The sequence below is a fragment of the Eucyclogobius newberryi genome, unplaced genomic scaffold (assembly GCF_026437365.1).
Source record: "Eucyclogobius newberryi isolate DKJ021-1_F unplaced genomic scaffold, fEucNew1.0.hap1 SCAF_10, whole genome shotgun sequence".
Taxonomy (NCBI): Eukaryota; Metazoa; Chordata; class Actinopteri; order Gobiiformes; family Gobiidae; genus Eucyclogobius; species Eucyclogobius newberryi.
Window position 1 is genome coordinate 11139438 of NW_027315724.1, and position 15960 is coordinate 11155397.

At 38.5% G+C, this 15960-nt stretch overlaps 2 protein-coding genes across 2 annotated transcripts in view; one reads left to right on the forward strand and one right to left on the reverse strand.

Annotated features, from left to right (window-relative positions):
* Positions 1–15960, forward strand: part of LOC140373919 (LHFPL tetraspan subfamily member 6 protein) — a 287086-nt gene that overhangs the window by 157418 nt on the left and 113708 nt on the right. The window lies entirely within an intron of this gene.
* lpar6a (lysophosphatidic acid receptor 6a) lies at positions 9365–12699 on the reverse strand. Its single transcript, XM_072460597.1, has one exon. The coding sequence runs from the start codon at positions 11937–11939 to the stop codon at positions 10854–10856; it is 1086 nt and encodes a 361-aa protein (XP_072316698.1). The 5' UTR covers positions 11940–12699; the 3' UTR covers positions 9365–10853.

Sequence of the window (15960 nt, forward strand, 5' to 3'; positions counted from 1 at the left end):
TAGAGAGCTTGCTTCTCCCTGTATACCTGAAAAATACAGTGTAAGCGCCTCATCCAGCTGCCAGAGCAAGATGATGATTAAGCACTGCTCTAATATCATTCTTGGGCCAAAGTGTCAGATTTGAATTATATTTAAAATTAACAAGGCATTTCAAACTATTTGTCATGGATCTTGTTTTAGTCCCTTGTTTTCTGTGTCTTGTGTGTTTTAGGTTTTGACCCTGTTCATGTCCACAGTGTTTCATTTTGACATGTGTGACTCGTGTGCTTGTTTTTCAGTTTTATTTCCTGCCTGGTCCTGGTGTGTCTCACCTGTTGTCTCCTAGTGTATTTAAGTAATTGTCATTGTCTTGTCCACATCTGTTATGTAATTTTATTCCTGGTGTATTTTGACATTTTGTTTAATACAATTTTATTTTTAGCAGTTTGGCGTTTTGGATTGCTCTTTTGATTCCTCCCACGTCACACTATTTTTGACGTCATCATCCCACTCATTTTCTGAAACCGACATACAGAAAATGGAAAAATGATCACATTTGGACAAATTTGACCGTCGTCGGACTAAATTGGACGTTTATTTTGGATTTATTGTGCCTTCCTTTTTCTTTTCTATGGACGTCTTCTCTCTTTCTTTTTGTTCTATTTCTTATTTTTGATGGTCTATGTTGTATATTGTTAAAAAAGACAGAAGAATAAACACACATATGTAATTAATATTTGACGATTAGCCAAGCTTTCAAAATAACCCCCAGCATACTTAATAGCACAGCATAGTTGAATGTTTAAACCATAGAAAGCTAAATGAAAGTTTGAGTAATTTATTGCCACCTACAAACATGATGCTGTGTCAGGGTGTGTGCAGACGGGAACTTTTGGGATTATTCACCGTGGGATCTACAGAATAGATTCAGTCAGGACGTTAACCCCTTTCCCACAAACCTCCTGTGGGTTTTTTCTATAACTCTTCCTGTGAAAGATGTTTCTGATAACACAGAGGAAACAGTCAAAAATTGAGTCATAGCTCTGGATTTCTCTATGAATAATATTGTGTTAAATGTTTGCTCAACTCATTACAGGCACAAACAAGCTCGGAGCAGCCCTGAGGGTACAGAGGGTTCAAGAGGGCTTCTTCTGAGAAACGCTCATACACACTTTGGTTTCCTGATTGCATGTAAGCAATGTGTTTCGTTTTTTAACCAGACCTCTTGTGCCTCTCACCTTATGGCCTTATGGGTACTTTGTTACAAATAGAGGTTTGTAAATCCTAAAATAAAAAGCTTTAGCATGCATAGTCTTTCAGGTGTATAATTTCCTATTTTACCAGTCTTATTCTTATTATTTTTCAATTATATTATGTAGCTTAAGTTTTCTAGTTTGACATGCAAGGCTACAATTTGTTGTGTATTTGTAAGATTATAAGGCCCTTTAACAAAATTACGTTTATTTGTTATTTTTTTCCTAATTTTCCTAAGTTCCTATGTATATACTTGTTTAATGCACATGCATTGTAACTGCTAACATTTGAACAAAAATGCAAATAGCTTATTGAAACGGTATTCATTGCATGTTAAAAATGTGTTTGAAATCTCACATTTAAAAATAATTACAGTATTTTCCGGACTATAAATCACACTGGAGTATAAGTTGCACCAGCCAAAAGATGCATAATAGAGAAGAAGAAAACATGCATGCATTGCATTGGAGTATGAAATGCGGTTGCAAGTGTGAAAATAACAAATAATATCACATATAAGTCGCTCCGGAGTATAAGTATATAAGTATAAATATAAGTATAAGTCGCACCCTGGCCAAAACTATGAAAAAAGGTGCGACTTACAGTCCGGAAAATACGGGTAATTTGTTTCTGCCAAGTAAAGAAATTGGTAGATTTTTTGTATCTCTTTTTTTTTAATACATTTAAAATAATTACTTTTATGACTGTATTCCTGTAGCAAACCTACGTAAACCTAGTAAAAGTGTTATTATTTAACCTAATTCTGGGATTGCAGTTGTGTAGTGGGTGGAGGATTCACCCATTTACCAGATGGTAGTTCAGTTCTCGCCTGCATGCATTCTGTTCACACTCATTCCAGTCCATATTATAAAGGGTTAGACATTAAAGCGCATTAAAAAACAAAAAATAAATAAGTAAAACAGTGTGTTACCAAATGTAGTGCCTCCATTGAATACTTGGACTTTCACTGGTCAGAAGTGACCAAAGTGCTGCGTATGCTGTATGCTTCCATTCCAGCTGTACTTTTAAAGCAGGAGTGTTCTTGTGCTATGCCTCCTCTATGGGCTCGATAAGGCCTGTTTACAGAGCTGACCGCTGCATGGGAGGACCACCATGTGACAGCTCATCCTGCTCCATTCCAACGCTCTTATTACTTCAGTGCTGCTTCTGATTTTGGAAAGAGCCACACTGTTGTTCGAGCAAAAATAAACATCCTGAGTAATTATGGTAAGGGCTTTATCACTGGGAAGTTGCCAAAAAATATTAATAAATGCCTGAAAAAAAGTGTTTTAAACTATATTATGAAACAGGTTGAAGAGGGATTTATTGCAGTAGAAGGCCTGTGTTACCAGTGGGTTGAGTACTCAAGTAAGAGTACAATTACCAAAATAATATTACTCAAGTAGAAATACAAAGTGGTCCAAAACTTTAAATAAAAGATAAAGTAAAAAGTCCGATTTACAATTTGCAGACCAAATACATTAAATAATGTACAAAATATGATATTAACAAAGGATAAACCTCAAAAATAAGAATAAACGTTAAAACAATTGAGTAGCCTATTGTCAACTACCTCTTCTATGATTGAATGAATTAATGAATGAATGAAAAGTTGTTTGATAAGTCAAGGCTAAAGGGAGCATTATAATGAATGAATGAAGTTGGCCTTAAAAAGAAAATTCATAATTTGACTCTGTGAGCTAGCATTTACAAAGGGACAACATGTATAGGCCCTGTTTATGTCACACAACAGGCCTACAGTATATAGTCTCTGTAGTAGGCCTATCATTAAAAAGGTTGTAGCTGTCCAATTTAAAATAAAATCTGTTATGCTCCAAAACAGATATATTGTGAAATTAGCTCATAGGGTCAAAAGGAGATTGCTGCGTGCTGTCTGCATAATTATTCTTATTTTCATTCCAATGATGACAAAACTTTGGTGCCCGAAAATTCTGAAATGTGGACTTTATTATTAAAATGTTCAACCAGGTGTATCCTTTTTCCTTTAAGGTTGGTAACTTTTTTTTTTGCATTTGACCCATCATTCAAGGCCAGAAGAAGCGGGTAACCTTATCAGTGCAGCATGCCTTTCCTCATCTTAAGCTAGGTTAATCACAGTCATGAGTGCCTATTTGTAAAACGATCCTATTGTGCATGATTAAGGTTTAAGTTGGAAACCGGGGCACGGAGAACATGCAAAGACCAAACAAGAATGTTAGTTGCAACAATAGAATAGAATGCGCCTGATATCTAAATGGAACTGGTTGCGTAATGAGAGAGGCCATTTCCTCCGCTTAATTTTATCCCATGAGCCGCATGGGCAAGATTGTTGATTATCCCCCTCAGCACAAACACCACCCCTCCCCCGGTTATTGACTGGCTTCTTTTGTCGAGTCAATAAGATGGAGACAATTATAGGGACCTCACCTCGGTCTCACCCCGCCCCACCCAGCACCCTGTTTCTCCATAAAACCACCACACATATGGAATAAAAGGCCCACCCGTTGTAGAGGCCTGACAGGACTTGAAAGACCCCAAAACCACATCGAGGCGTGATCGCGTGTGGTGGAGGTTATTCACAGCCAACATCAGCAAAACTCCACTGCTGACCTGCATAAAAGAAACGAGGATGGTCTGAGGGAAGGAAGAACGTCAGCCAATATAACAGTTTAAGGAGCTGTACTTGTATTTTTTATGTTAAAAAAAGAAACATTTCTCTTGCCCAAGTACAAACAGCGCTATATTGTAAAAGCAGCTCTTAGGGTGAGAGCCGACTCTGAGCTTTGGCTTTGTGCACAGCAGCACGCTAGTTAGCTCAATGTGTCTCAAACAAAGCTAGTGCCAACTTTCATGAACACATAAAATATAAAACAAAAAACAAATGAAAAAAAAAGTGGCAGCACCACTTCGATTCAACATGGCTGACTTCCTGTTTATCATACAGCGATGCTGCCAGGTGTGTTTTACTCGCCAAAGGTAGCTCTATCACTGTTCCAAGTTTCATGTGCCTAGGCCAAAGATTAAGCGTTTCATGTTTTCTCTTTTTTGCTCTAGGCGCTGTTGCGACGGGCGTTCTTGCAAGCTCCATTTTATTCGATTTTGGGCCGAACCGATCACGTGTATACTTTACGTGACTTTTCATTGATGTTCAGGGGGTCAAAAATGCCCGAGTTGTGGCAGAATGACCGAGAATTAAAAAAAATAAAATGAGAAGAAACCGGGGAATCCCAATAGCTCTGCCATTTCATGGCTCGAGCTAATTAAAATCCAAGTGAAGACTAGCTGATTTTTATGCATGGATTATTCATACTATAGTTACTTTGTTTATTATGCCTCACAATTGTCATTAGCGTTAGCATTGAGACGAAAAGACCTACCTTTATAAACACAGAAGGGAGTATTCACCTCATTTGTAAAGTCTATAACATGTTCCCAGTTATCGGTTCATGTCATACATCACATATAAAGAATATAATTCAGTTGCAGCAAGAGTGTTTACGTTTTGTACTTAATAAATGCAAAATTGGTAAAAAAAATATTGCTAACTAATGTGCTCAGTGCAGATATCAGGGGTTTTAATGAGCTTTTACATAAACTTTACACAGATTGTTAACTGGCAAAGACCTTCATCAAAGTGAGTACTATAAGCTCAAAATCACATTAAAACTTCATATTTAGTGCGGCACTGTTACTTTACAAAGGGAAAGTTTCAGACACTTACAAGCCATATTACAGTTGTTAGAAGAATCTGTTTGAGTCATTATGTTCGAAATGTGTGTTAATTGCCAATGCAAATCATTTATTAGCATTTTCTACATATCTTGTTACAACTGAGCCACATTTGTGTTTTAAAATGCAGCTGTACTTTATTACAATGTAGTTTGTTGTTGCATAAATGTCAGAACCACAGCTGACAGAAAACATTACTATTACTGGGGCATTTCTGATATTTGAATAGTTTATGCCGATTTCTGCATTTACATTATGCAAAACAGGAACTAACACTTTTGTTCTGTTGTTTGTGTTGTGGTTGTTGTTAGCGGTAGCATGATGGCAAAGATCTGCTCTGGCCTCTGCAAGTTGGAGGTGAATAATTAGGATGCTACAAAAGTGTGAAGAAAAAGAGGAAAATGTTTTGACTGCTGCAAACTGTCAAATTAACTAGTTCTGTTTTTCAAGCGCCTTTAGACAGTAAAGCAAGCAACTGCCATACCCCAATCAGAAAATATCCATAGTTTCAATATGACAATGAACAAAATTATACTCATCCAGTCTATCTGCTTTCGGCTGTACACTATCAGGACAACACTGGAGTGCCTGTTTTGTTCCACACTGGTCGCTCCGGAGTGAAGGACAGGCCAGGCTGATTAGATAAACTACTGAGGACACACGTGAACTCTCCTGTACTCACATACTGCACAGAGCAAATCAAAACTCCATGTACTCAAACGTGAGGCGACAAGCCCACGGTGACTCAAGTGGAAGTTACATCACAGCGTTGCTTACTACAGTCTGAAAGTTATGTGTTGAAACAATGAAAAGTTCCTGTTTTTAAAGACATTCACTTGAAACGTAATAAATACCTATGAGTGAATTGCTAAATTTATGGGTGTTACAACATATAACATGTAAATTAACTTGAAACTGCAATGTAAAAACAAAAATGTATATATTTGAAAACAGATGTACAAACAGTATTAAAAAAATGGAAGTCAAAATGCGATATGAGTATTATAGTGCAAAAAAAGCAATAGATACAAAATGAATGTATTTTGCAAAATAGTTTTGCACTCTTATGCGTGTGCCATTTTCATCAAAACATTTGCACTGTGATTTTGCAGAGACCAAGTGTTTTCCCCAAGGACAAGACATCAGTATCCAAGCACAAACTTGAAACTTAAACGGATGCCTAAACACCTACTCTACTGATACCTCATTTTGTAAAAAATAAAGTGAAAATTATACATAGTACATACTGTTTCATAAGGGTGAACAAACAAATCAAATACACAAGCACAACATTTAACAGTTATTGCAAAAGGGTTTCAATAAGAGGAACAAAAAGTAAATGTGGTCAACAAAAGTATTAGTAAAGTAAGTGTATTTACATCAATACATTATGCTCAAGCAATTTAGTATTTACACTGCCTGTCCAAACAAAGCAAATAGAGTAGGTCTTCTCCTCCTACTATAACTGCTACAGGTGATGATCTTTCAGCTGCAACACAGTATCTAAACCAAACTGATGCAGTGAGTGGCTTCTCATTTCTGAATCAACCATGTGAAAAGACAATGTGAAAATATGTCAGTGTGTTTGAGAAGGGTCAAATCATTGGCATCGAGCAGAGAAAACATCTAAGGAGAAGCAGAAACTAATGTACTACAGATCTGAACCCCAGTGAGAGCGTTTGGGACGAGTTGGAGAAGGCTTTGTGCAGTGGTCACTCTCTCTGTGTGAAGAATAATCCAACACTGGATGGAAATAAATCTTTTAATATTGCCGAAGCTTATTGAAACTATGTCACAGCAAATGTGTGCTGTAATCAATGCTATAGCGGGCCTACCAAATATGTTCCCCTTTTTAATGTGGCAATTTTTTTTCATTGACAGTGTACATTTGAATTGAAATTTGAAGTGTGACTTATAAATACATTTATTTGTTACTACAAAGACAAAATAATATCTGATCCATTGAACGTGTTTGCACTTCCTGGTGGTTACCGTGACCTTTGGCCCAGTTGACAGCCGCAGAGAACATGTGGCGGTGGGCTTATAGGTCTCAGCGCACAGGCACTACAGGCAGACACAACACAGATTCTCAACTTTCTAGAGATTTAGTAGATTTATTGTGGTAAAAATGTTTTCCAATATGTTCCCGATGTGCTATATCTATCATACATCTCATATTATAACTGACTGTTCCAAATGACTAAAAACACAACCTTTCAATAAAATTCCTTTGTAGAGATGAAAAAAAAAAAAAGAGGAAAAAATAAAGCAATAAAAACACTTGATTTAATACAAGTCTCCTAAACTTTCATAACGCAGCCATGATTCCACACCTCTAAGACCAAAACTCTGATGATTTTCTGGTCACTACTGTAGTTGGCTCTTGTGAAATGCTGCTTGCTTCACTGTTTGTTTTCATAACAGTCTTGTCTCTGTCCTTGGCGTGCTCACATGCTCCACACATCTCCAGTTATAGGTTAAAGGTGCCCTCTCCAGTGCTGTACATGTGAATGAGACAGCACGGAAGATAGCAGACGTGCAAGCATGCTAGTTACATCCACCATTTGTCAAAAGTATTGGCGAAACTAATTCTTAACTTCATTTTTAGAGGTAAACTTGTTAAATTACCAGTACTGTAACTTTTCACATGAGCCTATCAAGTGCTAATTTAGAATGAGTATTTTTGCCTTAAAACTCCAAGTTGCACATTGTTGTCTCACCCAACTTAATATAAAGTGTCTGTATCCGCAGATAGGCAGCAATGCAGCCATCAGGAGGGCAGCCGCATCTTATCACAGCTCACACGTTATGTTATAATGTTAAGTTAAATAAAAAAAAAAAGTTAAATGGTAAAACATTTGGATGAGAGATGATAATATGTCTCTTCACTGTCAACTCAGGTAATTACCAGTTTCGTTTAGGTTTTCTTGAGGGAGTTGTTTTTACAATGTCATGTGTTGATTATGTTGGCTACCATGGCAGAATCTCAATGGGATTTCCTGATTAAATAAAAAATATAAATAAAATAAATAAAGCTCAACAAAAGATAAGCTAATAAGCGGTATCCCTCATGGTTCAGTTTTGAGGCCTCTTATATTTTTAATTTACGTGAACAAATTTGTCTGCTGAGAGAAGCAAAAGAAAATGTATTAAGAGTTTGAGCATATGGACAATACAAGACAATTATGGTATATATTTGAACTGACTAATAGATAAATAACTGAATAGATCAAGCCTACATCAACTGTAAAGTTATACAAGTTAAGTAATAAGTCTTATAACATCTACAGTACAACATGACATTTTCAGTCCATTTATCAAAGCATTCTAATAAGAGCTCCTCACTGGCTGTACTGGCCTTCTCTTTACACTGACACACTAAACCCACCCGGCAATGTGGAGGAGGTAAATATGATAAATTGAAATTCCTGTCTAGCTTACAAGCCAAACATACAGCCCTTGTTTTTACATTCTGGCTGGCGTGCGTTTACTAATGAGTGAGGGAACGTGATTATGGTGTGACAAATGTGAATTACAGCTGCCTTCAAATACCCAGTTTAACACAACGGACGTGGCGAGTTCGTAGTTTCTAAACTTGTTCTGTTAAATTGCAAAGGCACGTTGCCACACAGGAAGCTGGCACTGCCCTATGGAATGGAAGTCAGGCAAGGTTGGTTCTGCATATTCAGGTCCTGTTTTCACGGGCATCAATTGTACGAACTTGAAAGTATTTGAAAAGCAAGTGAAAAGGGTTTTTGAGATTTGTAGAATGTGAAGGAAACATTGGATTCATTAATTATTATAACACACACTAAGACTACCATATGCCAAGTTTAATTAGTTAATGCTAATATACAGCTCCCTAAAGACAATTTCATAGGCTGTTTTATATAAGCGCTTATCTACTTCACCAACATTTTCAAATAATTTGCCTGATTTTGAAGAACATTTCCAGTACTATAATTCCATATATTCTTAATATTTTCTATAGAATTTAAATGAATTAGATTTTTCAGCCTTCTTTGCATACATTAGAAGCTCAAAGTGCTAGATATCTAACCTTTTTCATTTAAATGCCAAAACTCAAAATTGGCCTCTGCTTCAAAAAATACCTACAATGAGAGACAAGGGTCAAAGTGTCAGATTAGTTTAAAAGCACAGGTCAGCGGTTTGTTTCAAATGCTATCCAAACAACTGCTTTTTAAATGCTTACAATGTGAATAAGCAACATGTTCCTTGAGACTGCGTCATAAGCTAGAATGATAATATGAGTCTACTTAGCAACAAAGCTCTTTGTGTATACAAAATAATAAAATATATTAGTCACTGCATGCACTTCCCTCTTGTTGTGGCCTGAGTTTTAAAAATAATACAATATTCAACAATAAATGATCCATCCATGGGTTAATTTATCATAATACATGACTTTATTCATTATTGTGGCTCGAGTGCAGTATCTGAAGTTCAGTGTCAGTGCATTAAATGACAAATATTGACCACAAAAAACCACAAAGAAATGTCACTATAACAGAAAGACATTCCTTAATCATTTACAAACAAAACACTGTACAATTTCAATCAAACATTTCTCATTAAATAGATTCTAGTCTACAGCACCACCGCACTGTACGGACAAGCGTGCACAAGTAGTATCATGACCGTCCTTGGGTTCAGTAATTATTACATTCCCTTCCAGGTCGATGGCCCACTAATTGTGACAAACACAATTGTATTATATTCCACAGGAAACAGAAAATACCCATTAAGTAGTCATTAGGAATACGCCAATGTGGATGAATCAGAGCAGATGGCGCTAATGGCAGTTTGCAGCATTTGTCCTGAGAAAGAGAATAGGCTAATACAATAATACTGACGCATATGAAGGTACAGTTAGTGGATCATTCTAAAATGGAGAATTAGACTAGCAGATGTTTGTCAGTGCAACATAACCTTAAAATAACTTGAAATATGGGGGGGTTCTTCCCATCAGAATTGATATCAACGATAGCAAAAGTTAAAACATTTTCAAACTTTACTTAAATCATTTTGATATCTTTAATATTAACATCCATTCTTGTTTTAGCCAATAATTGACTACTGATCGGAAATTGGGCAATGTTCAAAGCCATACCTGTGCTGTAATAATGTTTTAGTTTTCTTTCCATGTCAGTTTGAATTGCATTTAGCTTTTAATTGAATTAGGCTGAAACATAGTACTGGCTCATCAAATATTGCTCAATTTATAAGCGTTAAAATTTCATGTTGAGAACACATGGTCATAAAAAAGTGGGAAAAACAACCTCCAGATAGGAAACACATAAATCTCCAAGGACCACAAAAATGCAGCACAGACAGTTAAACGGTAAAACACCATCATTTAGGGAGCGTTTGCTCAATAACGGTGTTCCTGACAAAAGCGACGCCCTACTGATTTCAAAGGCCAAGCAAATACAGTGGATTGTTCCATTGTGTTATTCAAAATGCTTGTGTGTCACAGAAGTGGCACAGCGGAGTCAATGTGGAAAATTGTAACCGTTCATTTAGAGGAAGAAGAAGAAGGGGGGGGGAAACTGAATTCTCAATTAACTCAATTGCACTGTTTAACATAAATACTGTCATGTGAATTCAGTTTCCCAATATCTGTAACATCTAATGGCAAATGCAACAAAACCGAGGATACCAATCCTAATAGTTCAATATAATTGACTAACATTGATTAACACTACAACAGTATACTGGTCTTGTTTCTTTGCCATAACAAAACCAGGTGTGTGACAATGGTGGGGCCAAACATTACACAAATACTGAAAAGCAGCATACAGAGGCGTGGCTGTCTGTCAGTGTAGACATGGATCCAAAAAACATGTTGCAATGTTCTCCTTGGCTGTCTGTCATACTGAGGACTCATTATGGAAGACTTTGGCTTTGAGAGTCCTCAAGCTGCAATGCAGGTTGGAGCTGGTTTCTGACTGCAGGGCCTCTGAGAACTTGATGTCAGAGCGGTTGACAGTACTTTTTCTTTTTATGGAGTTCTGGATAGTCTCTGAGGTGAAGTAATACACGATGGGATCAAAGCAGCAGTTAGATACAGCAAGACAAAGAGCTATTGGGTAGATAGTCCGTACCACCGACTCAACAGAACAACCCATTAAAGTTTTGGTACGGACTAGCGAGTAGAAGATAAGATTGACGTTGTAAGGTATGAAGCAAAAGCAAAAAATTGACAGGTGCACGGCTATCATACGAAGAATTTTAGTTTTGTTAAGCCTCCCGCCACGACTTACGGTTTGCGGTCTACGTAACGTTTGTAGAACCATGATGGAACAGAAAACATTGAGAAGTAACGGAATTAAAAAGCCAACTGTTTCGATAAAAATGACCACCTTGGAAAGATGAGATTTCCATTGTTTGGATGAAAAGTTCTCAAAACAGTTTATCTTGTTCTCATTAGATGTCGACGTGGTGTCCAATAAGAATCCCGTAGGAAGACTCCCGGATAGAACCAGCACCCAAACTGCCATGCACACAATTTTGGCATTACGTTTTGTCCGCAAAGTCCTTGATCGGAAAGGGTGCACGATAGCCAGGAATCTGTCGACGCTGATGCAGGTGAGAAAGAGGATGCTGCCGTACATGTTGGTATAAAATAGGGATGCAGAAACTTTGCAAAGCATGCTTCCAAACGGCCAGTGTCGGTTGATGAAATAAAAGATCCGTAGAGGTAGCGTGAACACAAACAAAAGATCCGACACTACCAAGTTCATCATGTACGTCGTGGTTTCGTTGCGCATTTTGAGCGTACACATAAAAATATACATCGCAACCAAATTTGTAATAAGTCCGACCACAAAAACAATACTGAAAATTGTGCTGTACAATGGGTATTTGAACGCATCATTTTTTGTGCAAGTTGAAGAATTGCTGCTGTCTGTAACTTGAGGGACGTTCGTTGTGTTCAGGAAAGTTGTGTTGTACATCCTGGAGAGTTTGTTATGTAATTCAATAAGAAAAAAGGTGACTCTTGTAACAGCGAATGACAAGTACAGAATGGTCAGACAGTCAGAAACAAAGTCCTTTTCTAGACTGTTAAGGGTATTAGCAAGAGTCTGGTTGACATGTTTGTAGCGGTCCGTCGCACATGGTTGGAAGGCACACCTCCCCTCTCTTGTCTTGTAATCTGGGAGTTACCTCATGTTTAAAAAGACCTCCCTCCCTGTGGAGAGGGTACCCAGGCCGGATTGTCCTCCCCTCCCCCTTGTCTTTTTCTAGGTAAAACCAGCTTTCAGTTTCTCCCCACAAATTTTATTTGTTGAGATACTACTCACTCACTGAAATCATTCACAGTAATCCTTCGAAACTATTCCAAAGAGTCAAAATCCAAAGATCTTGAAGTTCCTTAAAATTGCTTTGCGTTGTCAAAATTCGTCCGTTGTTTTGTCTTGTAAATCCGAAAGCAGAACCACAAAACATTGCAGAAAAAGAACCCCATTCAGTCAAGCTGCTGCTGTGCCTGTGTGACAATGTGAATGTCTCCAGTGTTGTCCACAGGCTCTGTTTCCTGTCACCTCCTCCCTCCTTGCTTTCTCTTGTGCGCTGTCCCTCCACACTCTTCTTAACTCAGCCAGTAGCCGCTTTTTTTGCGGGTCTTGTCTGCTGCGCTCCTTCCTGACAGCCCCGGGCCCTTGCACAGCACTCAGAGTTCCTTCTTCTCTTTGTGCCGGTTCCACAGACACACAGTTTTTGTGTGCTTAGAGCGGGGAATGGAGAGCAGCTGTAATAGCCCTGCCCCCTTGTCCTACCCCCCCCACAACAGACTCCTCCTACTCTTTTGTCTTTTGGGTTTACAGTTAGAAAAGAGGGGGCTTGGGCATAACAACTGTGTGAAGTGAGTGCTTTAAGTTGCAACAGGTGAAAGGAATATCAAGATACATTCATATAGGTTTAATGCATATTTTTTTTTATAAATGTTGAATTTGTTTGAATAATATCATAATCTAGTCTAAAACTATTCCAGTTATGCAATGTTGTACTTTTGTTTGAGGAGTAAAATAATCATAATAATCATCACAAGAACTGTACTGATTGTATTGCTCCATTAAGTTTTCTGAGGCGTCATTAAAGGCACAGTATGTAACTTTCTGGGGGTAGTACTGTATGTCATCTGCATGTTTTAAGGAAAAAACAAAGTTAAAATGATACTTCTGAACATGTCATACTGTGCTCTGTACTGTACTTGGCCTGGCTCCTCCAGGACTGTGGAGAAACAAGCCCACTCACAGTAAGGACACAGTTTGTATACATACATACACATCAAATCAAGAAGTTCAACATTCTTTTGAACAAAAAGAATGCAGGTGAGGTCGAGCTAGACATTAGGACTGAGACAGACAAATTAGCGACCAGCAAAAACAATTGGATTAAGAACCTATCAGATCGTGTTCTGACACAGGCAGAAAAGGAGGTGCTCTCTAAAGGGCTCAACTTTTCTGTCACCTCTAAACACATCCCTACAGAGGACTACATCACAGCCACTGAAACTGCAATTAGGAACAACAAAATGACTGAATCGGAGGCTACAGACCTGAAGTTACGTGTCACAGCGACCCTGAAGAGTGCCAAACCACCGCCTTCAAATATCACAGCTGAAGAGAGGAAAGCACTTTCAGCACTGGAAAAAGATCATAGCATCAACATCCTCCCAGCAGACAAGGGACGTTGCACTGTGATTCTCAACGCAGCTGATTACGAAGCCAAAGTCCACACCCTCCTCGAGGACACGACCACATACGAGCGCTTGAAAAGAGATCCGACCAGTGGCTACAAGAAGAAAGTGATAGACTGTTTACAAAGGCTGGAAAAAGAGGAAGCGATAGACCGGCCTCTGTATTACAGACTGTATCCTGGTGAAGCCATGCCTTGCATTTATGGCCTTCCAAAAATACACAAAAAGGAGGTTCCACTCAGACCCATAGTGTGCAGCACAGATTCCATCACCTACAATGTGGCCAAGCATTTAACAACTATATTGGCTCCGCTTGTGGGGAATTCGGAACATCATGTGGAAAACACGCACAACTTTGTGGATAAAGTGAAACATCTCCAACTGGACCCAGATGACCTCATGGTCTCATATGATGTTGTGTCCCTGTTCACCTGCATCCCGACCTCTGATGCAGTAGCAGCAGTGAGGATCAGACTGCAGGAAGACACCACCCTACAGGAAAGGACCAAACTGACACCTGAACACATATGTAAACTGTTGGACATCTGTCTGAACACCACTTACTTTCAATTCCGGGGACAATTTTACAGACAGATTCATGGCTGTGCTATGGGCTCGCCCGTCTCTCCCATAGTGGCCAACCTGTACATGGAGCACTTTGAGAAGAAGGCACTGGCCTCATTCTCAGGCATAGCCCCAAAACTGTGGCTCCGCTATGTCGATGATACTTTTGTAACAATCAAGAAGCAAGAGCTGGAAACCTTCTCTGATCACATCAATGCGGTGGACCCACATATTAGGTTTACAAGAGAAGACGCTAAGGAGAATCGCTTGGCCTTTCTTGATTGTTCCACGATCAGAGGAGAGGACGGGAAACTCCAAATAGAAGTATATAGGAAACCTACACACACGGACCAGTATTTGCTCTTTGGTTCCAACCACCCACTACAGCACAAGCTGGGGGTGATCAGAACCTTACAACACAGAGCTCAAGGTGTGCCCACCAGCTCAGAGGGCAAGAAGAAAGAGGAAAAACATGTCCGAAATGCCCTCTCAGCCTGTGGTTACCCCGCTTGGGCTCTCAACAGAGTGAAGAGAACCAAGAAGCAGGACAAAAGGGAAACTGAACAGAGAAGGAAGGGTGTTTCTATCCCTTATGTGTCTGGCCTGTCGGAAAAACTGCAGAGAATTTTTAGACAACACGAAGTCCCTGTTTATTTTTAAACCAGGAAACACTTTAAGACAAAAACTGGTTCACCCAAAGGACAAGTTGCCGACTCAAAAACTGAGCAATGTAGTTTATTCGATCCAATGCAGTGAAGAAAGTTGTAAAGAACGTTACATAGGTGAGACGAAACAGCCTCTACACAAGAGGCTTTATCAGCACAGAAGAAATACAAGTTCAGGACCTCAGAGCGCCGTGCATCTCCATCTTGAAGCCTCTAATCACTCGTTTGAAGACGGTGAGGTGAAGGTTTTAAGCAGGGAGAAAAGATGGTTTGAAAGAGGAGTCAAGGAAGCTATTTTTGTTAAAAAAGAAAGACCTTCTTTAAACAGAAATGGAGGGCTTAGGTTTCATCTTCCTGTTATTTATAATGGGATTCTGAACCCCTGGAAAGGTAAAGGACATTCAGATGCTAATCAGGTACTCAGGGTGGTTGAGCCAGGGTCTCACAAAGACTAAGAGGTTTCTAATAGCCCATTAAGATTCTGAATAGGCTAGCTCGGTAGATACAAGGGGGAGTTTCTGTTGAAACAAACAACTCTTTCTACTTCAGGAAGGCTCCTCCCAATGGGCGGGTCTTACCACAGAACAGTATTAATATCGGAGTTCTCGAACTAAATTCTTTTATTGACAATGACTCTTGGTCCAGATGACTACAACTGAAGCTTTTTCTACTATACATACATACACACATACATATATTGCAGTGTAATAAACCATACAACATTAAAAATAAATAAAAAAAAACATCTGTTGTTACGTACTGTGCCTTGATTGATTTAATTGATGCATCACATCAATCCACAACAATTTTTTTTATTGTTTTATAAGAGCCTAAAATATGCATTTGATATCAAGGTTAGCACATTTTGGTAACTCATCTCCATCTGTTCTGTTGTATCGTGTATAATATGACAATTTTTTTACCAAGTGAAAATAAATAAATCTAAAAAACAATAAACAAAAGGAAACGCAGTGATACAAATATTCTTGTGAATCTGCATATTTTGTATAATTTTTTTTTAATCAGTACCACTTGATTCATTAGCAT

Coding starts and splice junctions, on each gene's coding strand:
- lpar6a (XM_072460597.1), bottom strand. CDS start 11,939: ATGTACAACACAACTTTCCTGAACACAACGAACGTCCCTCAAGTTACA.